Source organism: Hypanus sabinus, chromosome 4 (assembly GCF_030144855.1).
Source record: "Hypanus sabinus isolate sHypSab1 chromosome 4, sHypSab1.hap1, whole genome shotgun sequence".
NCBI classification, from domain to species: domain Eukaryota; kingdom Metazoa; phylum Chordata; class Chondrichthyes; order Myliobatiformes; family Dasyatidae; genus Hypanus; species Hypanus sabinus.
In genome coordinates this window covers 74,866,905-74,891,431 of record NC_082709.1, presented here as the reverse complement: position 1 = coordinate 74,891,431, position 24,527 = coordinate 74,866,905, and the positions used below count along the sequence as shown (strand labels likewise).

The 24,527-nt window shown below is 46.5% G+C and overlaps 1 protein-coding gene across 6 annotated transcripts; it reads left to right on the top strand.

Moving 5' to 3' along the window:
• The first annotated feature begins 2,232 nt into the window (after positions 1 to 2,232).
• Positions 2,233 to 23,584, top strand: LOC132392894 (myosin light chain 3, skeletal muscle isoform). 6 transcript variants are annotated; one of them, XM_059967438.1, is made up of 7 exons: positions 2,233 to 2,445; positions 12,373 to 12,400; positions 14,975 to 15,118; positions 15,245 to 15,418; positions 21,193 to 21,270; positions 21,373 to 21,415; positions 23,295 to 23,584. In XM_059967438.1, exons 1-6 carry the CDS (start codon positions 2,314 to 2,316, stop codon positions 21,399 to 21,401), a joined length of 585 nt encoding a protein of 194 aa, XP_059823421.1. In that variant the 5' UTR covers positions 2,233 to 2,313; the 3' UTR covers positions 21,402 to 21,415; positions 23,295 to 23,584. The 6 variants fall into 6 exon arrangements, with proteins under 6 accessions (XP_059823421.1, XP_059823420.1, XP_059823418.1 ...); XM_059967435.1 differs by having other exon boundaries at positions 2,235 to 2,445; positions 23,292 to 23,584; XM_059967439.1 differs by lacking the exon at positions 2,233 to 2,445 and adding an exon at positions 11,539 to 12,127 and having other exon boundaries at positions 23,292 to 23,584.
• The last annotated feature ends 943 nt before the right edge of the window (positions 23,585 to 24,527 follow it).

Sequence of the window (24,527 nt, the reverse complement as noted above, 5' to 3'; positions counted from 1 at the left end):
CCATAGATGCTGCCTGGCCTGTCGAGTTCCTCTAATTCTAGGCTCACCCTATCTCAGTGGGAAAAGCCTAATTACATTTACCCTGTACAAAGTCATACATGTCACAGTCATAGAGTTATACAGCATGGAACCAGGCTCTTCAGCCCATCTGGTCCATGCCAACAGCAGCAACCTCCCTGCTAGTCCCTGTTGCCTGAGTTTGGCCCCTCCCCATTATATATGCTTCCAAATACCTCTTAAATTGTGCCTATCTTGACCACCATCTTACAGCTCATCCCAGGTACTCTGTGTGAATTCATTACCTCTCGACTGTCTTTTTAAATCTCTCCACTCTTACAAAGTATCTGTGTTCTCCAGTTTTGGACTCTCCAACCCTAGGGAAAGGACTATGACCTTATCCAAACCCCTCATGATTGCATAAACTTCTGTGAGGCTGCCCCTCGTTTTCGCATATTCCAGGGAATAAAGATCCAACCTGGTCAGTCTCTCCCTATATCTCAAACCCTCTAGTCCAGGCAGCACCTTGGAAAATCTCTTCTGCACCCTCTCCAGCTTGAGAACGTCTTTCCTACAACAGGGTGACCAAAACCGTACACAGTTATCCAAGTGCAGGCTCACCAATGACTACAATATCATGTCCCAGCTCCTGAACAGATGCTCTGACTGATATAGTCCAGTATGCTAATCCTGTCAACTTGCACAACTGCTTTCAGAGAACTGCATCCTTGTATTTCCAGGGCCTGCTGTTCCACAACACTTGGCAGTGCCCTGCCATTCACTGTGTAGGTCCTACCTCAGTGTGAATGTCCATAATGCACCACCTCACAGTTATCTCAGTTGAAATCCATTTGCCCCCTGAACTCCTGAATTTATCAAGATCTCTGCAATTTACTGTAACCTGCTTCACTATCAACTATACCCCCAATTCAGTATCATCAACAAACTTGCTAATTGTACCACATGCAAATTATTTGCATGCATAATGAATAACAGAGTTCCCAACACTGACCCCTGGGGCACCCCTCTCTCCACGGGCTTCAAGTCAGAGAACCAACCTTCACCTATCATCCTTTGCTTCCTATCGTTGAGCCAATTCTGAATCCACTGCCACCTCACTAGCTCCCCCTGAATCCCATGCTACCTAACCTGCCATGCAGGACCTAGTCAAAGGCAAACATTCACTCCACCTCCTACATCTACCCCCTTAATTACCTCTTCCAAAAACTCCAGATTCGTCAGACATGAACTCTGCTGACTATTCCCGTCAGGCCTTAACTATCCAAGTCTTGTCCCTCAGAATGCTCTCCAGTAACTTCCCCACTACTGAAGCCAGGTCTGCAGATCCCTGGCCAGTCCTTGCTACCCTTCCCCAGCCTGTGCCCACGGTTGATCTCAGGCCAGAGGATGTAGCAGGCACGGTGCACATCTGGGCAGAGGAGTGCGCACCACATATGTGCTGATCAGTTGGGCCGGGGAGTCGTGCTCTGTCTTATCGATAGGGGTTGGGACTGAAGCAGGTGTTGGGCGCAGCTGCCCAGATGTTTGAGCTTCCGGTCTACGGTGCATTTCCGCTGATGGGCTGGGACTGTGGGGTCCCAGAAGATGGATGGAGTGGGGGTGGCTGAGAGGTTGGCAAGTCCGTACTGCGCGCTGATGCGGGGATTTCTCTAGGTTTCTGTCCTTTGGAGGCGAAGTTGTTGGAGTCCCGGGACAGAGTCTTCTCCCGCCGTGATGCCTGGTCTTGGGCGGAGGCAGTTGTGCGGATTCCCCAGCCCGGGGAGGCTCTGTGAAGCCCAGGACGGTGGTTTGGGAGGTCGCTGTGCGTTTGATTCTGGCAGTCTCTCCGTCCCAGGATAGGTTTCAATTTATTTTTATCCACTCTTCCGCTTAATCAGCACTTTTAGCAGAAGGGGCTGCCTGCGACCCCGAGGAATTCCCGGAATTCCCGAACGCCAGGTGGAACCAAGTTCCTGACAGCGATGTCAGGAATGTCTAACTTCAGCCGAAGTGAATTCGGTAAATATGTTCCTCAATGTCAGCCCGTCAGGAGGCTTTCGGCCGCGCACTGCTTCTCAGAATGAAGGGGAGGTGGGCTGCAGAATTCCTGCTAGTTTGGTGAAGTCGCAGTTCCATTTATAGTCCGGGCTGATTATCTCCCTCCCTGTCCACTGTCCAATCGAGCGCATGTGACACGTTTGTCTTATCCATAGGGGGCATAAATACCCCAGCTCACAGGCGGACTCTGCCCCGCTCCACGCCGACAGTCTCTCATTAACCTGCACACGGCCGCACTCCGCACCGGCTACACCCCAAATGGCACCCAAGAAAGACGTCAAGAAAGCCGAGCCCAAGGCGGCGCCTGCCCCTGCCCCTGCCCCTGCCCCGGCTCCCGCTCCCGAACCAGCCAAGCCCAAGGAGCCAGCCGTCGACTTGTCCAAGGTCAAGGTGGGTACGTTCTAGATCAAACCCGGCAGCTGGGAAGTGATGGAGAGCTTTGGTGTTGCATTTTAGCCCGGTGACCAGGCTGCTGCCCCGAGGAAGATCAAGCGGGATAGCCGTGTGTGCATGCCCCGAGAGTGAACGGGTACCAATAAGCTCGATCGCGGCTGCCTTGTCTGCCCCGTGTGTAACTCTTCCGAAGCCTGTTTTTCTTTTGTTTTGGAAGCTAGAATGCCGGTCTAATTTGTAAAACCCTCGTTCTCGAAGGACCACGTCGTAACGCTTCGCGGTAGAACATTGCAGCAGGGTTTCCCGCGGATTCCGGAGCCCCGCAGCCCCCCGCTCCCCGCTCGCCGCCCACCCGGTGGGGGTGAGCCAGGACACAGAAACCTGTGACAGAAGTATTGCCAAATATGGGAGCGGCACCCGGGCGTGCCAGCTAATGTTACCATTAAGACGTCGTTGCTTTAAAAGGACAAACCCGGGATGTGCCCGACTCCCATCTGTTCCCCTAACTGGTAGCTCTCCGAGATTGTCCTAGCTTGTTACTGTGTTGCACAGATCTCCGCACCGACCGAGATTCTCAGCGCTCTGCCGATACCTGATGGGTGACAAATTTAAGTGTGGTCCAGGGATCCGCCTTGTGCTGTCAACCAGATTCGCCTTTTTAACTTTGCATTTCGCATGCTGTTAACACCGGGAGCACGGAAATTAACACAGCGAACACCCAGCACCGTCCGCGAGTTTCCATTGAAGGAAGGGACTCCCGGATCCCACGCCCAACCCTCCGAGGCCGGCGGGTGTCCCGCCGCTAGCTCTCCCTGGGCAGCTGACTCCTTGATACCCGTGCCCAGCGACCGAGCAGGAAGGCTGGCTCCCTCCTTGACGGTATTCTGAGGAAATTGTTGCCCTTACTCCCGTGTGAGGTGAAGTGAAAGAAAGCTGAAAGTTACCCTCAAGTTCCTGCCAAACGCGCCCTTCCCTGATAGCCGGCATCACAATAACCCCATCCCGGTGGGCGTTCGTCCAGAGATGGGGTTTCGGTTGGGATCTGCAGGCGGGGTGAGGTGGACTTGGAGGGGGTACACGCACAGGAGCTCCCGGGCGTTAACCGGGCTAGGTCAGATGTAGAGGGGTTTGAAGATGCGCTCTTACGGAGTTGTGAATGAAGTAGCGTAAGGGGCAATGGGAGAGGGTTTAACTTAGATCATGTAAACGGCTGTGGGGACACATACTCGGGGGCTCTGCTTGACGTGAACTCAAAAGACAGACGTAAAGGTACGCTGGGAGGGTGTAGTTAAGTGGTCTTTGGTGAGGTTTAAATGTACTGTATAAATACATAAAGCGAATTGGACCATGTAACCCTCAGAGCACCTTTACATATCCCGCTCATTGTCCTCATTCATATAAATTCCCCACCGTCCCCCACTTACATATACTCTGTTGTCACTCTTGCATATACCCCACAGTCCCCCATTACATATACCCCACAGTCCCTCCTTATATATACTCACCACCACCCCCCTTACATATACCCCATTGTCACCCTTGTATGTACCCCATGGTCCCTCCTTATTATGTACCCCATGGTACCCCCTTGTACATACTCCATGGTCCCCCCTTACATATACCCCACAGTCCCCCTTTTATGTACCTGACAGTCCCCCCTTGTATGTACCCCATGGTCCCCCCTTGTATGTATCTCATACATGTATCCCTTACATAAACTGTATATATCCTCCATACATGTACTCCATATCCCCCTTTATATATACCCCACTGCCCCTTACATATAGCACCTTTCCCACTTATGTAATCTCCCTAGTGCCCCCTTTCATATGCCCCTTATTCCCCCTTATATATACCTCATACCCCTTACACATTGCCCATATAGAGCCCTGTGACACACATTCCTGGAGGATCTCCTTAACTAAACCCAGCCAGAATGGCAGTGTGTGCAGGTTCATTGACACTGAATTTCTCAGGGGTCGATGTATAACTACTGCCTCTGTGGGATAATACAAGGGAGCATTCAGGGGTAATTGAAAGGGCCTGTGGGGTTTATGTGTGAGGGAGATACTGAGAGGACTGTGATGAAACTCGTTGAATTGGAGGGTTTGAAGGGTGTATAAAGAGGATTCAGAAGGCTGTGTAAAGAGAAGCTCAGTTGCTCTCTCTCCCCCTTTCATCTTTTCTATCCTTCCTCCACCCAGTTCCATCTGCCCTTCATTCCCCCCTCATGTTCCTGCCCCTACCCTGCACTTCACATCCTGGCTCTTCCTCCTCCCGCCCCAAGTCCTGACGCAGTCTCAACCTGAGACGTTGACACGTCTTTTTCATTCTGCTTAGCCTACAGGAGTCCTCTCAACAGTTTGTGTCTTTAATCACCATTCTAGAAAATACAGTCTATTGTCCTCCTGTAGGCTGCAATGTAGCCAGGAGGATCTCAGTGCTCCCAGATTCTGCCTGGCCTCATCCTATCCCTACGACTGCAGCTGGAGGTGAACTGGGTCCCACGGGTGGGGCAGCAGAGGTCTAAGGTCATCCTGCCTTGACTCCTGCCACACACTGTGTGATAACCCTTTACACTGAATTCAGAGATCCACACTACCTCCCTCTCTGGGCTCATTTGTTTATTCTCAAATTGTCAGGTCATTATAAATGATTATGAAATTAATTTAATGGGGTGGTCACAGCATTCCAGCATAATTATTTTCAATATTTTGCTCCTCTGTGATTATCTTTGCAATATTACTCTTTTCCCCCAGAAACCCACCTGTTGTCACTAATATCACTTTCTTCAATGGAAGGTTCATTCTGTTTCAGCGCCTGTGTGGTGTTTTTTGTCACTTGTTTGGATTATTGCTGAATGTTCACTGATAGTAATGTCTTGCCTGTGCATTCCTCCCTTGCAATAGGTCTCTTGAGAACGCTGCAAAGGAAACAGAACATTGCAAATGCAGCTATGTTGCAGCCACTGTAAAACCCTGCGAGAGGTAGTAGCCACTGATTAGTGGATTGGGGGGCAGAATGAGGCTTTCCCACAGTCACATGAACGTTGAGTAGGCAAATCATTAATCTGCAGTAACTTAAGCAACAGAGAAAATGCAAAATCTCTTCCCCCTCACAACCTTTCCAAACAAAACATTGACCTGAAACTGTGCAACCATACTTTTGGTTTGTTTCTGTGCCAGCTAAATTGTTGGACACCAAGGTAATCAAAACGTCTTGTTTGCCAGACCTCAGAGATCAGCGTTAACCCAGCCCACACCCTTCTTCACACGACCCTCAGCGACCCCTGCAAACTTGGCACTGAGCATTTTCTGCATCATTCCAACATCAAATCATTGACATACAACCCAAATGACAAGGCTAAAATAGAACTTGAAATCACACGGTTTGAAACTTCTTCCTGGTCCTCATTCAGCATCAGAAAATTCCTAAGTCAACTTTCAGATTGAAATTGCAAGGTATGTCACTCTTCACAACTGAATCCTCAGCTCAAATCCCTATGTGAGTTCAATACTGTAATAGTACCACACTCCAGCCACACACTAAAAGTACAACAATCTGTTTGACATTATTATAAATATTAAAATTTATCAGAAAATTAATTTATTGTCAGAAAAGTAAACAGAACAATTACTAAGAACCATGTAACAATTAGCTTAGCATCAGTATTAGGAATGATATTTGAATTTTAACGAGAAGATTTAAGTTAGAAACACCTGAAAACAGTTAAAAAGTAATTTACTTAATTATAATTATACTTCAACAAAAACTTAAGGGAAGGATATGTTTTGCTTGGAGGAAATAGAGTACCTATTGCTTAAAAAATATACGCAGTAAAGAAGCTAAGCTGTTGGGGTGCAGGGGATGAACACAATAGGTTTATGAGTTAATGGGTTCAGGCGACACCACACAGATGAACAGATGGAGAATTTAACATAGGTTGTCTCAAACTTTGCTTAGATCCATGGTTAGAATAATGCACATTGTCCTTGACATGAGGCCCCAGAGAAGATTAAGAGGGACTTTCTCAAAACCTGCTGGTTACAGCTATGGAAGATGTTCCTCTATTCATAACAGAAAAGACCGAGGCACCACCTAAGCACTGTCTGTAAGATTAGGAAATGTTTGCTTACATACTGTAGATGTGGAAGAGATATTCCCTTTGGTGGTCAGGTCCAAAATTAGGAATTGCAAAACAATGGATAATAAATAATGCAATAAGTAATTTGGAGAATGAATAGCTGGAAGTAAACTCAACATGTTGAACATGATCTAATGATGCAAAGAGATTGTCCGTGTTTAAGGTTCGGTGCAGGGTCTTGATCCTGAATGTTAACTCTCCCTTTGTCCCCACTGACGATGACTTGACTCATTAAATTCTTCCAGCAGTATATCCTTGCTCCAGATACCAGCAGTGCCATCTCCAAGGAATTCTGAGACACTGCTTTAGCACAAAGTTGATTAGAATCAGGTGCTGTTGAAGGCAGAAATGTGCCTAAAGTAAAGCCAGGCAAATACACTGCGGGGGACGATAGCAAATACTGTGTTGTTTAGTTTTGGTGAAGAAGGGAGAAGAGATTAGTGTAGCAGATTTGCATTGTGTATATATCATACACGTGGGGAAATGCTCTTTTCCTCTGCTGTAAATCACAAGTAAATCTTTGGCATTTAATTGAATGCAGTATTAAACCTAGGGTGAAGATTCCATGACTAATTTCTGGTAATGGTAGAAGTTTATTCCTTTTTATTAATTTTTGGGCTTTTGGAAGTAACCAGCAAGATCAGCCTTTGTGTCCTAACCCAAGCAAACCTTGAGAAGGTGGTGGTGGGCTTTACCGTACTGCATGTCTTCTGCTGTAGATACTCCCATGCTTCTGCTGCAGAGAGCACTTCAGGATTTAGACTCCGTGAAGTGAAAACTAATGATATACATATGAGTTGAGGACTGTAGATAGGGTTAATGCAAACAGGTTTTTTTCTCCACCAAGGTTGGATGAGACTAGAACTAGAGGTCATAGGTCATGGGTTAAGGGTGAAAGGTGAAATACTTAAGGGGAACCTGAGGGGGAACTTCTTCACTCAGAGGGTGGCGTGAGTGTGGGACAAGCTGCCAGTGGAAGTGGCGGATGTGGTTTTGATTACAACATAATAGAGCGGGTTGGATGAATACATGGCTGGGGAGTATGGAGGGCTATGGTCCAAGTGTGGGTCATGGGCTAGGCAAATAATAGTTTGGCACAGCCTAGATGGGCCAAAGGGCCCGTTTCTGTGCTGTAGTGCTCTATAAGTCAGGATGTTGTGTGACTTGGAAGGGATCGCACAGGGAGTGGTGCTCCCATTCACCTGATGTCTTTGTCCTTCTAAGTGAGGGAGTTGGCTGGTTTAGGAGAAGCTCCCAGAGTAGCCTGGGTAAAACACTGCAGAGTATTTTGTAGGTTGTACACAAAGCAGTCACTGTGTGTCAGTGGTGGAGGGGCTGGAGATTAAGGATGTCTGAGGTGATGCTTTGTCTTTGATGGTTTCAATCACCATGATGCCATAAAAGTCCAGGGCAGTCTGTCACCTTGCTTGTGGAGGGCTGGGGGAAAGTGCTCCTGACAAAACCAAAAATGCTCAGTAATGTAGGGCTCTGCAATACCATAAGATCAGGGTTCAATTCTCGCCATCGCCTGTAAGGAGTTTGTAAGGAGCACCCTCCAGGTGCTCCGATTTCTTCCCACATTCCAAAGACGTACAAGATGGGTTTAGTAAATTGTGGACATGTCATGATAGTGCTGGAAGCATGGGGTCATTTGCCCAGCACGATCCCCGTTGATATGATTTGAAGCCTTTCACTGTTTATTTTGATATACCTGTGACAAATAAAGCTAATCTTTACCTTTATCTTGAGGAGGTCATTGGTGAGTTAGTGGCACTTCACTTTTAAACCACACTACAGGGAAGATGTTATATTACTGGAGAGGGTGCAAAGGAGAGTCACTAGGATGTTGCCTGGGGTGAGGAGAGACTGGACAGGCTCGGCCTGTTCTTCCTGGAGTGGAGGAGGTTAACAGGGGACTGCAGGAAGCCAGAAGTAGGAAAAGGAAGATAGTTTAGGGTATGGAATAAAAGATTCTCAGGTGGACCTTTTTCACTCTGGGTGGTAATTACCTGAAATGCACTGCCAGTGAGAAGAGTGGAAACAGAGTTGCTGACTGCATGTGGGACTTGTCTGGGCATTGAAGACAACAGGCCAAGATGGGACTATTATAGATGGGTGCCCACTGGTCAGTGTGTTGAGAGAATAATGATTGGATTGCAATGAAACAAACCAGATTTCTTCTACCTTTTTGAATGGAGGTGCAGCTAGTTCTGAAGAGCAGGTCTTCAGTACTTTAGCTGCAATGTTGTCCAATTCTGTAGCCATTATATAACACATTTGAGCATAAGACCTGAGTCGCTGTGGTACAGTTATACAAAGCATTGGCTTGGAGGGGGAGGTATCAAGGTGATGTGAGGGATACATTTTTCACACAGAGGCTGGTATAAGGGATGAGCTGCCAGAGGAAGTAGTGGATGCAGGAACAACTTTTAAGAGTCTTCTAAACAGGTACTTGAATGAGCAAGGCAGTTGGGGATATGGAATTAGTGGAGGTAAGTAGGATTAGTATAGTAGACCAAAAGACTTAGGAGCAGAATTGGACCATTCAGCACATTGAGTCTGCTCCACTATTCCATCATGGCTGTTTTATTTTACCTCTCAACCACATTCTCCTGGCTTCCTCCCATAACCTTTTACTAATCAAGAACCTATCAACCTCTACTTCAAATGTATTTAATGACTGGCTTCCACAGCCGTCTATTGCAGTGAATTTCACAGATTCACCACCCTGTGCTAGAGGGGTGTCCTTGTTCTCTGAGGCTATGCCTACTGGTCTTGGACTCTCTCATTATTGGAAACATCCTCTCCATGTCCACTCTATTCAGACCTTTCAATATTCTGCAGGTTCCAATGAGAACCCTCCCTCTCCCCATTCTTCTAATCTCCAGCAAGTACCAGCTCAGAGTGGGTACCTAATATGTTGACCCTTTAATTCTTAGGATAATTATTGTAAATCCTCACTGGAGCCACTCCAATGAAATGAGTCCTTCCTTAGATAAAGGGGCCCAGAATTGCTCAGAATATTACAAACGGGGTTCCAACCAACCCTTTTAAAGTCTCAGCATTATATCCTTGCTTTTATATTCTAATCCTCTGGAAATGAATGTTAACACTGTATTTGCCTTCCTTACTACTGATGCACCCTGCAAGGTAACCAGAAATTAAGACTCCCGATTCCCTTTGTATCTCTGATTTGGAAATTCACTCTCAGTTTAGAAAATAATTCACTCCTTTATTCCTTTTAGCAAAGTGCATGACCATGCACCTCCCTGAAGTCTATTCCATCTGCAATTTCTCTGTCCATTCTACTATTCCTTCTACAGACCCCTTGCTTCCTCAGCACTATCTGTCCTTCCACCAGTCTTTGGGTCATTCTCAAACTTGGCTGCAAAGCCATCAATTTCATCTATCAAATCATTGACATATAATGTGAAAAGAAGTAGTCCCAACACAGACCCATGCGGAAGACCACTGGTCACCGGCAGCCAATCAGAAAAGGCTTCCTTTATCCCCACTCTTTGCCTCCTGGCAGTCAGCCAATCTTCTATCCATGCTAGTTACTTTCCTGCCCATGGGCTTCTTTCTTGACTAGCAGCCTCATGTGAGGCACCTGGTCAAAGACCTTCTGAAAATCCAAGCAAACAACACCCACTGAATCTCCTTTGTCTATCCTGCCTGTTACTTCCTGAAATAATTCAGGCAAGATTTTCCTTAAGGAAGCCATGGAAAAAAAAAAATAAAAAAATAAAAAAAAAGGAAGCCATGCTGGCCTATTTTACTGTGTGCCTCCAAATACCCCAAAACTTCATCCTTAATAATGGACTCTAACATCTTACCAACCACTGAAGTTAGGCTAACTGGCCTATAATTTCACAACTCTTGCCTCCCTCCCTTCTTAAAGCAGAGCAACATTTCCAAGTTTCCAGTTCTCTCTAACTATTCCAGAGTTTAGCGATTCTTGCAGGATCATCACTAATGCCTCCACAATCTCTTCAGCTACCTTTTCTGGAACTCTGGGGTGTAGTCCCATCTGGTCCGGGTGACTTAGCCACCTTCAGACCTTTCAGCTGCCCAAGCACCTTCTCCTTAGTCATAGCAACCACATATGCTCCCTGACTTTCTTGAATTTCTGGTGAGTTGCTGGTGTCTTCCACATTGAAGGCTGATAGCCTGAACTCAGTGGGCTGGAAGGCCCATTTTTATACTGTACAATTCTGTAATATGATGTCTTCACTGAGGTGAAACGTTCCAGTGGGCTCACTGAGCAGTATCAATTAAAATTCGTAATTGAGTCTTTGAGGAGCTTTTGGAATGGGCAATAAAAAGCATGGTTAAAAAGTTATAATTTAAGGAACATCCTGCAGAAGTGACAGGGGGAAAGAAGTGGCATGTGTATATTGGGCTCCTGGTAGATAAAGGTGGAATAGGGGTGAGCTGGGAATCGCACAGGAAGACAAGAGCAGAGAATGTTGAAGGGTTGTTGGGCTGGAGGAAGACCTGGTTTGCCAGCACCTCCAAAAGTGAAAAGGTAGAACCGACAGCACAGGAACCAGCAAAAATGCTCCATCACCACCGATTACATCTTGCTAAACACATAAAGGCACACTTGTGCCACTATTCCCGTCACCTTTCTATTTGTGCCAACCCAAGGTTCCGATATTCTGCAATATTCTTCTCCAATAACGTGGCTGGACGTAATTTCCCTTTTCGCAAAACCGTGTTGGTTTTACCTGATTGTCCTGTTTTTTTTTAGACGTCCTTCAATTTGTCGGTTTGTGTATAGATCCTCACAGCTGCGTTCAAACCGCTCAATCTTCTCACCATTTAAAACCACAAGTAAAAATATTTTAAACTGTTACATCATTAAAAGTGGCTATATCCATATTCAGCCAACATTCACATCTTTACAGTCACCTAAAAAATGTCAACACAAAACTAATGTTTCAACCCCAAACACTTCACCATCGAAAGGTTATTACAATGTCAACGTGCCTGTAGACCAGCTGCAAGAGGGCCCTTTACTGTGTGCAGGGACTTGACTCTAGATCCCTTTGCTTTTGTACCATGAGTTCCACATGTCCTGATCTTATCCAATCACTTAGCCTGTCCATATCTCCTTACACAGCCTGTGCACACATCCTCCCAGTGGACACTGCCACCCTGGAAGAGTTCCTTGGGTTGCACCTGTCTCATTTCCCTGACATCAATAGCTGCCCATAAAAATACCAAGGCTCCTTTTACAGCAAGGAGCACCGGGGTGCACACCAAAGGTCCGGAGAAAGTGCTGACATGTCGCAGACTCTCTCCTCGGATTCCGATGCTCCAAAAATAGGCCGGGCGGATATTTCAGGCGCACTGCTCCTGCCCTAAGAAAGTTAAAGAACTCGGGCGGAGGGGGTGGGCTTGCGCCGCGACGACACCCGATCCGCTGCCCCGTCACTGACTTGCGGGCAATAAGAGGGCGGGCGTCGGGGAGCGGCAGTTCCATCCTCGGGAAGAACTCAGCGCCGTTCGTTGCTCGCCGCTCCAGCCATGGTAGGTCGCCGCGCTGCCCTCTGCAATTCACTGTCCCGGTACCGCTGCATTTGCAATATGGCCAACCTCTGTTTTCTTCTCTTTGCAGTCGTTCTCAGCAGACGAGGTTGCCGGTAAGTGAGGCCGGGGTCCCGGGCCGGGGGCTGCCCTACATCCCCTCCCCCCCCAACCCCCGGCCGCTCTAACCCCCGGCTCGGGCTCCCTCTCCACCGCTCCAAACCTCTCCCTCTCTCTCTCTCTTTCAGATCGAGTTCTCTGCGGAGCAGCAGGAAGGTGAGCAGCGGACCCCGCAGCGCACACCGCCCGGCCGGCCGGAACCGGGCTCGGCGGGAGGGGAGGGAAGGCTGGGCTGGGCTGGGCTGGGAGCGTCGATGGGCGCTGCCCGTCTGTGGTGTGGCTGAGTGCACAGCAGTGAGTGGTCGGGTGCTGCCCACCTGTGGGACGGGAATATACTTGTCTGGGAACATCTGTTGAGAGAGGCTGTGTTGTGTGCTGTAGATTTGCTCTGGGGCAGAGTGTGGAGGTTGGGTAGCGTTAGTGGGTCAGTAGGCATCTGTGGGCAGGAATCATGTCTAGTGTCTGGGCAGACGTGCGTGAGATGATTTATTGATTTATTATAAGGTAATAGAATAGAGGCAGAGAGGAACTTCTTCAGCCAGAAGGTGAAGAAACTGTGGTGTTTATTGCCACTGACAGCTGTCCAGGCCAAGTCATTGGGTAAATTTAAAGCAGAGGTTGATAGGTTCTTGATTGGTAAAGGTGTCACAGGTTACTGGGAAAAATCGGGAGAATGGGATTGAGAAGGATAATAAATCAGCCAGGGTAGAATGGTGATGCAGATTCAATGGGCTGAATGGCCTAATTGTGCTCCAGCATCTTACAGCTTTAAGATTGGTCACTGAATCCACAGGGAAGTATGCATGCATGTGTGGGTGCACACGGGCATTTTGAATTATTATTTATTGGGAACAGCCCTGCCACCCAGCAGTCCCCTGATTTAACCCTCTCCTATTATTGGGATAATTTACAATCAACAATTAACCAGCAACCGATGCATTTTGGGACTCTGGGAGGAAAGCAGACTGCCCAGAGGAAACCCACGTGGTTACGGGGTGGGCATAGAAACTCTTTACAGGCAGGGTCAGGAATTGAACCCAGGTTGCTGGAACTGTAAAGCGCTGTGCTAACCACTATGTTACCGTGTGCGTGTGTAGGAAGGAGGGTCAGTGATCAAGCCACAAGCCTGGTTTTGCTGCTGTACAGCCACTGCCAGGTGCTGTGGGAGGGCCCAAACTGCCCTGCCAGTAAGAACTCGAAGTAAAGTGGAACATTGATGATGATTGCCCCTCTGTTCAGTTGCCATGGCTGGTCTGGCTAGGACAACATTGTGGCCACCTGCACCTTCCCTGGACCCTGAGGAATGGTTCCCTTGGTTCTTCTCTCAGCCTCTTCCCCTAATCGATATATTTAGTGATGCAATGATAATTTTATTTATTTTTTATTTATCGACATACAGTGCAGAAAAGGCCCTCCTGGCTCTTTGAACCACACCACCCAGCAATCTCCCAACTTAATCCTAGTCTAATCACGGGACAATTTACAATGACCGATTAACTTATCATTTAGTATGTCTTTGGAATATGGGAGGAAACTAGAGCACTGGGAAGAAACCTGCGCGGTCACAGGGAGAACGTGCAAAATCCTTGCAGGCAGCAGAAGGCACTCTGCAGAAACATTAGCAGTGAAACGTCAAGCTGCACGGAGACATTGAAAGGGTGGGTGGGGGACATATTGGTTCCCCACGTGTGCTGATGAGTAGCAAAACATTACTGGAGCTGAACACGTGAACTGTGCCCTTTCCTGAATACCTAGAGTTCTAACATCAGTCCTGGCTGAAACTGGCTTTGGTTTCCTCCTATCTTCCGAAGCTGTTTGGGTCAAAAAGGTAATTGGCTGCTGTGACCAGCAGCAAGTATGGGCCGCTGGTTGGCAGACTGGGGCTGGTTCTTGGTCAGCAGGTCTGAGGGGCAGAGTTACAGGAAAATGGGTGGAGAAATCCAGTTGCTATGAGAGCTGGTGTAGACCCGTATGAGGGTTTGAATCGGGCAGCGTCTATATAGAGACGCAGTTAGATTCATCCACCTTTCGTCCAGCAACTGCACTTTCTAGTGCAATTCAGTACAAACTGGGTGACTGGCCAACGCTGTAGCTCACAGAGAAGGTACCTCAAGCAGTGTGGATCAGTGTTAGCCTATCCGCTCTACCCAAGAACACCCATGCGTCTTTGAGACGTCCACACTCCTCCATCTGCAGATACGAAACGCCGGAGGAACTTGGCAGGTCAGGCAGCATCTATGGAGAGAAATAAAGAGCCAACTTTTTTGGCTGGGAAACTTCATCAATTGAAATCAGCTCTTTAATCCTCTCTATAGACACTGCCTGACCTGCTGAGTTCCTCCAGTATTTTGTGTGTGTGCCACTCTGGATCTCCTGCATCTGCAGAATCTGGTGTGTTTACTATCTGCAGTCCGTGGAATTTTTCTCCGCATGCTGGCCACTTAAGCTCTTCGCCTCAGCAGAGAAGACTTCTGGGGATTAACTTGAACTTGAAATTGGATTCACGAATGAGTGGGGGCAGGTTTGCCCCTCTGTATTGCACACGTCAAAGGTTCCCACTGGTTTTCTCCCCCCCCCCCCCCCCCCATTTTCAGCATATTTCTGCTCTCTGTGCCACTGTTAATTATCGGATTGTGCAGGCTGGTACTTGACCAGTGATTTCAGTGTGGCCATGGTTCAATGTATTCTTTCCAATCCCACCCATCTTATGTTGTGTTCTCTACCCTTCAGACTTCAAGGAGGCCTTCCTCCTGTTTGACAGGACTGGTAACAGCAAGATCACCCTCAGCCAAGTGGCAGACGTCATGAGAGCTCTCGGTCAGAATCCGACCAACGCGGAAGTGAAGAAGATCCTGAACAACCCCAGTGCAGAGGGTAGGTCTCCCGGACACAACGGACGGGATGAATGTCATCCCACGCCGCGTAACCAAAATTCTACAAAGTCATACGGCCAGGATCTGATTTACTTGCAATGACTCATTTTGGTGTGTTCCCCTTTAGAGATGACCGGAAAAACTCTTGATTTTGACCAGTTTCTCCCCATGCTTCAGACCATGGCTAACAACAAAGACCAGGGATCCTATGAGGACTTTGTTGAAGGTCTGCGTGTTTTCGACAAGGAAGGCAATGGCACGGTGATGGGCGCTGAACTTCGCCACGTTCTGGCCACACTGGGTAAGGAGGGCACCCACTGACAACATTAAAGCACCAGCTCTTAGCAAATGAAAAGTAAACGCCGTTCAAGCAAAACGGAGTTTGAAAGTAAAAAGGGATAATTTTTTCAAAATCTTGTAGAGAATCTTCCACTACTGGTTACTGTCATGGTTCTGTTGCCAATGAAAGTTTGCCTTGAAGCATTTTGGCTAAATCTGGAATATATGGGGATGTACACTTGTGTGGCCCTGTAAGACTAAGCAGCTTCGTAGCACAGTGGACAATGTTGGATTAATTTGCCCGGTTAGTTCTCAGCAAAATCCCACAAATAATCAGGTGCCTAGTGCTTGGCAAGTGTTGCTCAAAGAAAGCATCTTCGCAAAGTCAGGAAAAAAACACTTCCTGTTCCTGGAAAAAGTGTATGGAACTTTAATATGTATTGGAACGGGTCAACAGGATCCTTAAATGTAAAGGAATACTCTTGGCGAGATTAATGCGTCTGGAAATTAATCCCCAGCAACCCATAATCTAAATTGCAAAGGTTTTGAAAGGGGTGGCTGTGGAAGTGTCATCTTCTATGACTCTACAGATTCAGGAATTATTTCTGTCATTGGAGGGTTGCAAATATGGCCTGACGTTTTAAGAAAGGAGCAAGGCAGAACTGCAGACCACCAATCTGGCCATCTGACTTTAGTCATTGGGAAACAGCTATAATGTGGAATGTGGTGACAAGACATTAAAAAAATCATGACTGAGTAGAGGAAACATAAAGTAGGGAAAGAGAAATCATATTTGACAAAGCTGGAGTTCTTTGAGGATACGTATATCTAGAAGACTGAGTGAGGAGGAATTAGTGGATGTGGTGCTTTTGGATTTTAGACGGCCTTTGATAAGGTTCCAAAGGGAGTCAGTGAATAAGGTTTGACATACACAGTTGGAGTAGTGTAACAGCGTGGACAGAGAGTCAAGCACAGACTACTGGAGGAACTCTGCAGTATCTGTGGGGGGAAAGGCATGGCCAATATTTCAGGTTGGTACCTGCATCAGGACTGGTAGTGCAGAGTGGAGGTAGTCAGTATTAAAGCTCAAGCCAGGGGCTGACAGGCTTTAGGTGAGCCAGCGAAGGAGGGAGATGATGGGAAGATGGAGCCAGGGAGAGGGAGGGATGGAGCTGGGAGACTTCAATGGAGATGGCATGAACATCAATTTCTCTAACTTCTGATAAATTTTTTCCTTTCCTCCCCCCCCCCCCCCTTTTTCTTTTCCCTGCTATAGCTCCCTTCTTACCCTCTCTCCTCATCTGGTCATCAACTCCCTCTGGTGCCCCACCTCCTTCTCTGTCTCCCATGGTCCACTCTCCTCTCCTCTCAGATTAATACTTCTTCAGCCCCTCACCTCTTGCACCTATCACTTTCCAGCTTCTCGCTCTTCCCCTCCCTAACCACCCACCTTTCCCCCCCCCCCAACCTGGCATCACCTATCACCTTGTACACCTTCCCCCTTGACCCCCCACCTTCAAATTCTGGCTTCTTCCCCTTCCTTTCCAGTCATCTTGTAGGGCCTTAGCCCAAAATGTCAACAATTTATTCCTCTCCATAGATGCTGACTGACTTACTAGTTCTTCTAGCATTTTGTGAGTTTTGAGACAGTAGCAGGTCTGTGATAGGAAGAAACAAGATACTGAAACAAAGCAGGTAGAGCCAGGGGGTGGAGAGGGGAGCAAAACAGAGGCTGGAAGGTGTTAAGTGGAAACAGGACACTGTCGATGCTAGAATTTGAGAGGTAAGGAAGGTGATTAAGTAAGACATTTAGAATTACCTACTTAAAATTTACAGAATCTGCAAGAGGGCTTAACGTGGAAATGTAGGGTAGGGTGATGTTCCTAGTTAAGTTATCCAGGATGTGGGGGCACAGTCGAAACAAGGGTAAATCGCTTAGGGCTGAGATGAGAAGTATTTCTTTACTCAGTGAGACGTAAATGTTGATATTCACACCTGAGAAGACAGTGGAAACTCAGTCACTGAATTCATTCGAAAGAAAGATCATTAGATTTTTCCTCAGACCATTCCTGCACTACATGTTTGCTGTAGCTGTAAAATTTTATTCTGCGCTATATTCTTTTTCCCTGTACTACCTCAATGCACTGTTGTAAGGAATAGATCAGTGTGAACAGCATCCAAGGTGAATTTTCCACAGCACCTTCCAAATTATGAAAATAGTGAAGTAATTTACCAAAATTGGCCTCAGGCAGGAGTGTAGTACTGATGTAAGAGATCAGGAAAGATCTACTTGCCTAGTGGAACAGCCTGAAGGGACTACACTTACCACCTCATATTTCTAGGTGGACTTCCCAACTTAAATAGTATTTGAATAAAAGTGAATGGTAAAACTGGACAGAGACGACCAAAAGGAACAGTGAGACTGAAACAATGCAGAGAAAATAAGTAAAAATGAATCTAGCAAGCAATGAATCCCTTGTGTTATGCATCAGGATATTAAAATTAGAGAAATGTACAGCATAGAAACAGGCCTCTCTGCCCACCATCATGCCAATCCATACCAATTCCATCTGCATGCATTAATTCCATGTCCCTCTATGTCCAGCTCAATTAAATGTCCTTCATGTTGCTGCCTCCACTATCCCCTCTGGCAGCACATTCCAGATAACTACAACTGAGGTGGAAAACTTACTCCTCAGATCTTTTATAAACCTCTTCCCTTTCACCTCTAGTCTTAGTCACTCCAGCAGAGGAAATGGACTCTGGTTATCTGCCCTTTCATCAGACCACCTCTGAGATCCCACGCTCCAGCCAAAGTAAACCCAACCTATCTTGTCCCTCTTCATAACCCAAGCCCTCCATTCCCAGTAACATCCTAATGAAACTTCCCTGAAGTGTCTCAACCTTAATCTCATCTTTCCCGTAGTATGGTGTACAGAATGGCACACAATACTCCAAATGCAGCCCATCCAATGTTCTAAACAACTTGTCTGAGATGTAATTAAATGGCTTAGATGAAAACGTAGGTAAATGGGTTAGTAAGTTTGAAGATGATGTGAAGATTGCTAGACGTTGTAGAGGGGGGCATTGACCAGTTAGACATGGCACATGAATTTTCATCCAAGCAAGTGGAAGGCGTTATACTTTGGGAGGTCAAGTGGAAGGGGAAAGTACACCGTTAATGGCAGGGCCCTCAACAGCTTTCATATACAGTGGGAATTTGGAGTCCAATCCCATAGCTCCCTGAAAGTGCCTTGCAGTAGAGAGGGTGGTGAAGAAGGCATATGGAATGCTTGCCTGTATTGGTCAGGACACTGAGTTATTATTGTTATGAGCAGAGAGACAACATCTGCCGGAAGTAAATTCCTTGTATGTGCACAGGTACTTGGCGATTAAATTCTAATTCTGATAAGAGAAAGGAAGTCATGTTGCAGCTATATAAAACTATGTTTAGGCCACACTAAAATGTATGATGTGCTCTTCTAATCGCCCTTTTACAGGAAGGGTGTAGAGGCTTTGGAGAAGGTGTACAAGAGGGTTACCAGGATGCTGCCTGGATTAGAGGGTATGAGCTGCATGGAGAGTTCGGTCAAATGTCAGTTCTTCCCTCTGAGCTGGCAGAAGCTGAAGGGAAATCTGATAGAAGGTTATGACATTGTTCAAGCTCAAGTCATTTTAACCTTGCACATGTATAATGCCACATGAAACAACGTTCCTGCAGACCGAGGTGCACAACACAGTACATAACTCACACACAACACAGAAAGTAATATTACCACAGATTAATTAACATTTATGCCTCAAGTTAAAAAGTAAACAGTATAATGCTATTGGTGCTTCACATGTCACAATCTTCTCCCCAGGGAGAAATGTTCACTAGTAGAGGACATGTATTTATGGTGAGAAGGAGGATAATTTAAAGGTGATGTGAAGGACAGGTTTTATTTTCCACTGAGTTGCCTGCAGTGGGCTGCCAGAGGTGGTGGTGGACGCAGATGTGACAGTGATTGTTAGATGAGCACAGGACTATACAGGGAATCGAGGGATATGGTTCAGAACAGATTTAATTTAATTTGGCGCAGACATTAAGGGTCAGAGAGCCTCTTTCTGCGCTGTGCTGTTTTATGTTCTAGATTCTGGCTGCATCATGGTATGCCAATTCTTGTAGTCAGTGCTTTAGCCGATGAAGGTAAGCATGCTGTGCACGTTCTTCACAGGACCGTACACTAGCATGGCGGTTAATGCAATTGCTTTGCATCGCCAGTGATCACCGATTGGAGTTTGACGACTCAGTCTGAAAGGTGTTTGTACATTCTCCCCGTGACCACATGTGTTTCTTCAGGGTGCTCCAGATCCCTCCCACAGTACAAACACACGTGGTTAGGTTTAGGGTTTGTAGGTTGTGGGTATTCTACTTTGGAGCCAGAAGCATGGAGACACTTACAGACTGCCCCCCAGCACAATCGTCGCTGATTTGATTTGAGGCAAACGACACATTTCACTGTGTGTTTTGATGTACCTGCGACAAATGAAGCTAGTCTCTAAATCTCACCCTTTCTTCCTGCTTCGCCATTTTCAGTACATCTATTAGTACGTACTTGTTCTCCCCAGACTATAGTGACCATAATTCAAAAATGCACCCCAGGGCACTGTCATTCACTGTATAAATTCTACTGTGGTATCACTTCTCAAAGTGTGTCACTTCATACTTGTCTGAATTAAATTCCATCTGCTATTCCTTTGGTCACTTTCCCTGCTGTAGACAACCTACTTCACTATCCTCTGAACAAGCAATTTTGCCAACACCACAATCTTACTAACCACACCACCTACACTCTTATCCAAGTTATACACACCAGAAATTCTGCAGGTGCTGGAAAACCAGGGTAACACGCACAAAATGCTGGAGGAACCTTAGCAGGTCATAGAGAGTCAACATTCTGGGCCAAGGCCCCTCATCAGGACCCCAGCCCAAAACACCAATTCTGTGTTAGTATGTGGGTGTCGGTCAGTGCAGAAGACTGACGGTGACCCAGAACTGTGAGGAAACAGTATATGCTGTGCAGAGGAGTGTAGATACTATGGAATAAGAGTGCTGGGGAATTATGTGAAACATTGTTCTAGGTAACCTGTCTGATTTATAGATACTGACAAATTTCTTTAGCTAGAAGGTGGTAAATCTGTGGAATTTGTTGCCACAGACAGCTACAGGGGCCAAGTCATTGGATATATTTAAAGCGGAGGTTGATAGGTTCTTGATTAGTAAGGGGTTATGGAAAGAAAGCAAGAGAATGTGGTTGAGAGGGATGATAAATCAGCCGTGATGGGATAGTAGGAGAGACCTGATGGGCTGAATGGCCCAATTCTGTTCCTATGCCTTATGACTTGTAGTTAAGTGGCTGTACTCGAGATTTTCAAAACTTGTGGTCATTGAAAGGACAAAATCCTCACCAAAGTTTCAAGAGGTTTTTGGTAGGAGTGACCTGTTCACTCCTGGCAGTTCTTTATTTACACTGTTTGCCTGTGTCCCAATGTTTCCCCGTACCTGGAATACACGCCTGCTTTCTAGTTTAGCATCCTAGGCTTAACAACACCAAATCCAGAGTGCACACACTCACTGGTCACTTTGAGGTGCAACTGCTGTTTAATGCAAATATCTAATCAGATGATCCTGTGATAGCAGCTCGATGCATAAAATCAGGGCCAAGATTTCTCATCAGAATAGGGAAGGAATACGACCTCAGTGCCCATTGTAACTGAGGGGGTGACGTACTGATACTTGTGTGTGTTTGCCAGGTGAGAAGCTGACAGAAGAGCAGGTGGAAGAGCTGCTGAAAGGACAGGAAGACTCCAATGGCTGCATCAACTATGAGGGTATGTGCTTATATGAGCTCTTTATTTCCTTTAGTGTTTCATTTTGCTTTTCCTGTATTCTATCTTTACATCTTACTAATTCATTCTTACTTTCTTTCTCAGCATTTGTCAAACACATCATGTCTATTTAAGAGGGATCCCGATGGTATGCTTTCTTCTTTCATCCGTCCCTTTGCATCCCAGTCTGTTTCGTGTTGTGTGGCTCCTAACTTGTGACGTCCATTTGTCCCTCACTTGCCTGTGGCCCATTCTCCACACAGAAGCGATCTCGAACCATCCGCTGCTTTGCAATGGGTTCTGATAAAGACATTTTAGAAAGGGGAAGTGCAGAGTGGGAGAAATGTAACTCAGGGTGGGGTATTCTAGCCAAAACCAACATTACAGCTTCTTGATGCAGCAGTTTGGGGTAAATAAACTGGTTTATTTTTGTCCCATGTGCTGAGGTACAGTGAAAAACTGTTTTGCATCTCACCCATTTCATCACGTCAAAGTGGGACAAGGGAGCAGCAACAGCAGAGTGCAGGATAAAGGGTTACAGTTACAGAGACAGTGCAATGCAGGCAGACAAGAAGGTGCAAGGGTCACGATGAGGTAGGTTGTAAGGTCAGCAGTGCATCCAGTCCTACCAGGGGATTGGGGCAGGAGAGTCTTCGGTTACTTCAGCCGCTCCACTTGAGAAGTAGAGAGTCTGTGGAGGGGAGGCTGGTTTTCATGATGTTCTGAGCTTCAACACTATACGAACAGGGAAAGCCTAAACAGTTGCAGCTGAGCCTTAACGTTTCTTTTCCCATTTCCGACTGAACTGAGCAAAAAGTATCAGTCTTCATTTTAACTGTAAGTTATTTAAATTGACAACATGCGTGTAAGGCTGAAGGGGCCAGTGTTCTCACTCGTTACAGGGTCAGGGCTTCACAGGCAAGGCCAGGGCTTGTTGTCTTTCTTTAAGAGTGAGAGCTGGTATGGGTTTGAACTTCCTCCCTGTGGCAGTACAGGGAAGGTATTCTTGAACTTGGAACCAATCATTCTGATGGAATGGCCAAATATATTACAAACACAGACTGATGAATTGCTAGTCATTAGGGAATTGAGGGATGAGGAGAGAGCAGGAAACTGGAACTGAGACACAAGATCAGCCACGATGCTGATGAATGATAGAGCAGATTCTGGGGTGGGGGACGCGGATGGCCCCCTCGGGCTTGGGGTGGGGGATATGGATGGCCTGATCTTGCTGCATTTTCATTTCTCTTGGAAGCTGGAGCTAGTGCTATTTCCAGCAGCAAGAGTTCCTCCTCTGAGAGTGGGGTTTCTGTGTCCGGGGCGAGGTGGTTGTCCAGCCTCTTCTGACAGTGGGGTTTGTGTCTGGGGGATGCTGTTACCGGGTGGCCCGTAGGGACTACACAGAGGCACAGTTATCAGGAAGGAGAGGCTGAACACAACACAGGTCACAAACCGTTGCAGCACAGAACATGCCCTTTGGCCCACAGTGTTGTACCCAACTTTTAACCTATCTGTTCCCTCCTACAGAGCACTCCATCTTTTTCATCATCCATGTGCATCTTACCTCTGACATTCACTACTCCCCCTTTCCTCCAATCACCTTACAATTATGGCCCCTCATGTTAGCCATTTCTGCCCTTGGTGAAGGTCTCCAGCTGTCCACTCGATCTATGGCTCTTCTCATCATGGGTATCTCTATCAAGTCACTTCTCATCATCCTTCTCTCCAAAGAAAGATTGTTCAACTTTTCCTCATAAAACATACCCTCCACTCCAGGCAGCATCCTGGTAAATCCCCTCTGCACTCTCCTTAAGACTTCCACATCCCCGCTATAACGAGGTGCCCAGAACTGGTGTAGGAGTTGGGGGTGGTGGAGGGAAGGATAACGCTGGGAGGAGTTGTGAGTGCTTAAAAAGTCCTGGAAGTAAAGCTTTTAGAAATAAGTGGCCGGTTCATCAAATCTTCTTGTGAAACAATCCGTATGGCTTGGATTTGACACTTTTGTACTGGTATTTCTTTCCCAGAAGTGGTGCAAATGTTTATGAGTTGCTGAACATCTGAAACAGCCAAGATATCCCATCCTGGAACTGTCCCATCAGTGCAATTCGTCTCCTTTCAAGCTTACACAAGAACCACTTTTTTTTACGTATCGAATGGACTGTATTTGAAACAACAAAAGGGGAGAAAGAAAACAAAGAACCTGATATTTTTGGTACTAAGCACTATGGATAAGACTACTCAGTTTGTCCACGATGTTTTGACGTGGTTGAAAAGTGCACACGGATGTCAGAGTCCAATAAAGGCTCCGTGGTCAGTCTCTGGCTGTATCGTTCCTGTTATATACCTTCCACACTGGGCAGTCCTCAAGATCAAGGCTAAATTGTAATGGCACACATGCACTGTGTAAAGGCCACGAGAAGTATCTTTGTGCACCAGTACAGTACTTTACAAGAGGAAGAAAAATATAAGTTAACATAGAATTAAATTAACATAAATTATACATATTTTGCAAAAAATGTCACGAGTGCAAAACTGAGAGAGACAAAAATATATAGACTGTGGTAGAATGAAGGTTTTGTCGTCTCAGTTCAGGATCCTGATGGCAGTGGGGAAGAATCTGTGGTTGAACCTTGACGTGTGGGTCATCAGGGTCCAGTACTTCTTGCCTGTTGGCAGCATTGAGAAGTGGAAATGGCTCAGAGTGGGGGACCTGATGATGGATGTTGCCTTCCTGAGATATTGGCTCTCATAGATGCCCGTGATGTTGAGGCGAGCTGTACCATGATGGAGGTAATTGAGTCCACTGCTACCCGTGGCCTCTTATATTCCCCACACCAGGCCATCAGTCAGAATGCTTTCCACTCTACATGAGGCATAGGAGCAGAATTATGCCTAGCAAGTCCAGTCCACCATTCTATCACGGCTGATTTATTATCACTCTTAAACCCATTCTCCTGCCTTTTCCCCAGAACCTTTGATGCCCTCACTAATGAATATATCAAACTCCACTCTAAATTTACCCAGTTAGCTGGTACAATGAATGCTACAGATTCAGCACCCTTTGGCTAAAGAAATTCTTCCTCACCTCTGAATGGACATACTTTTATTCTGAGGCTCTGCCCTGAATCCAGCTTTAGGAATCATCCTCTCCAGGTCCACTCTATATAGGCCTTTCCATATTCAGTAGGTTTCAGTGAGATCCCTCCTCATTCCTCTGAATTCCAGTGAGTACAGGCCCAGAGCCATCGAACACTTCTCTG

Excerpts from the sequence above, each read along its gene's own strand:
- LOC132392894 (XM_059967438.1), top strand. The coding sequence starts at position 2,314 with ATGGCACCCAAGAAAGACGTCAAGAAAGCCGAGCCCAAGGCGGCGCCT. Across the intron at positions 2,446-12,372 it reads TCGACTTGTCCAAGGTCAAG|ATCGAGTTCTCTGCGGAGCA; the intron begins GTGGGTACGTTC and ends TCTCTCTTTCAG. Across the intron at positions 15,119-15,244 it reads GAACAACCCCAGTGCAGAGG|AGATGACCGGAAAAACTCTT; the intron begins GTAGGTCTCCCG and ends GTTCCCCTTTAG.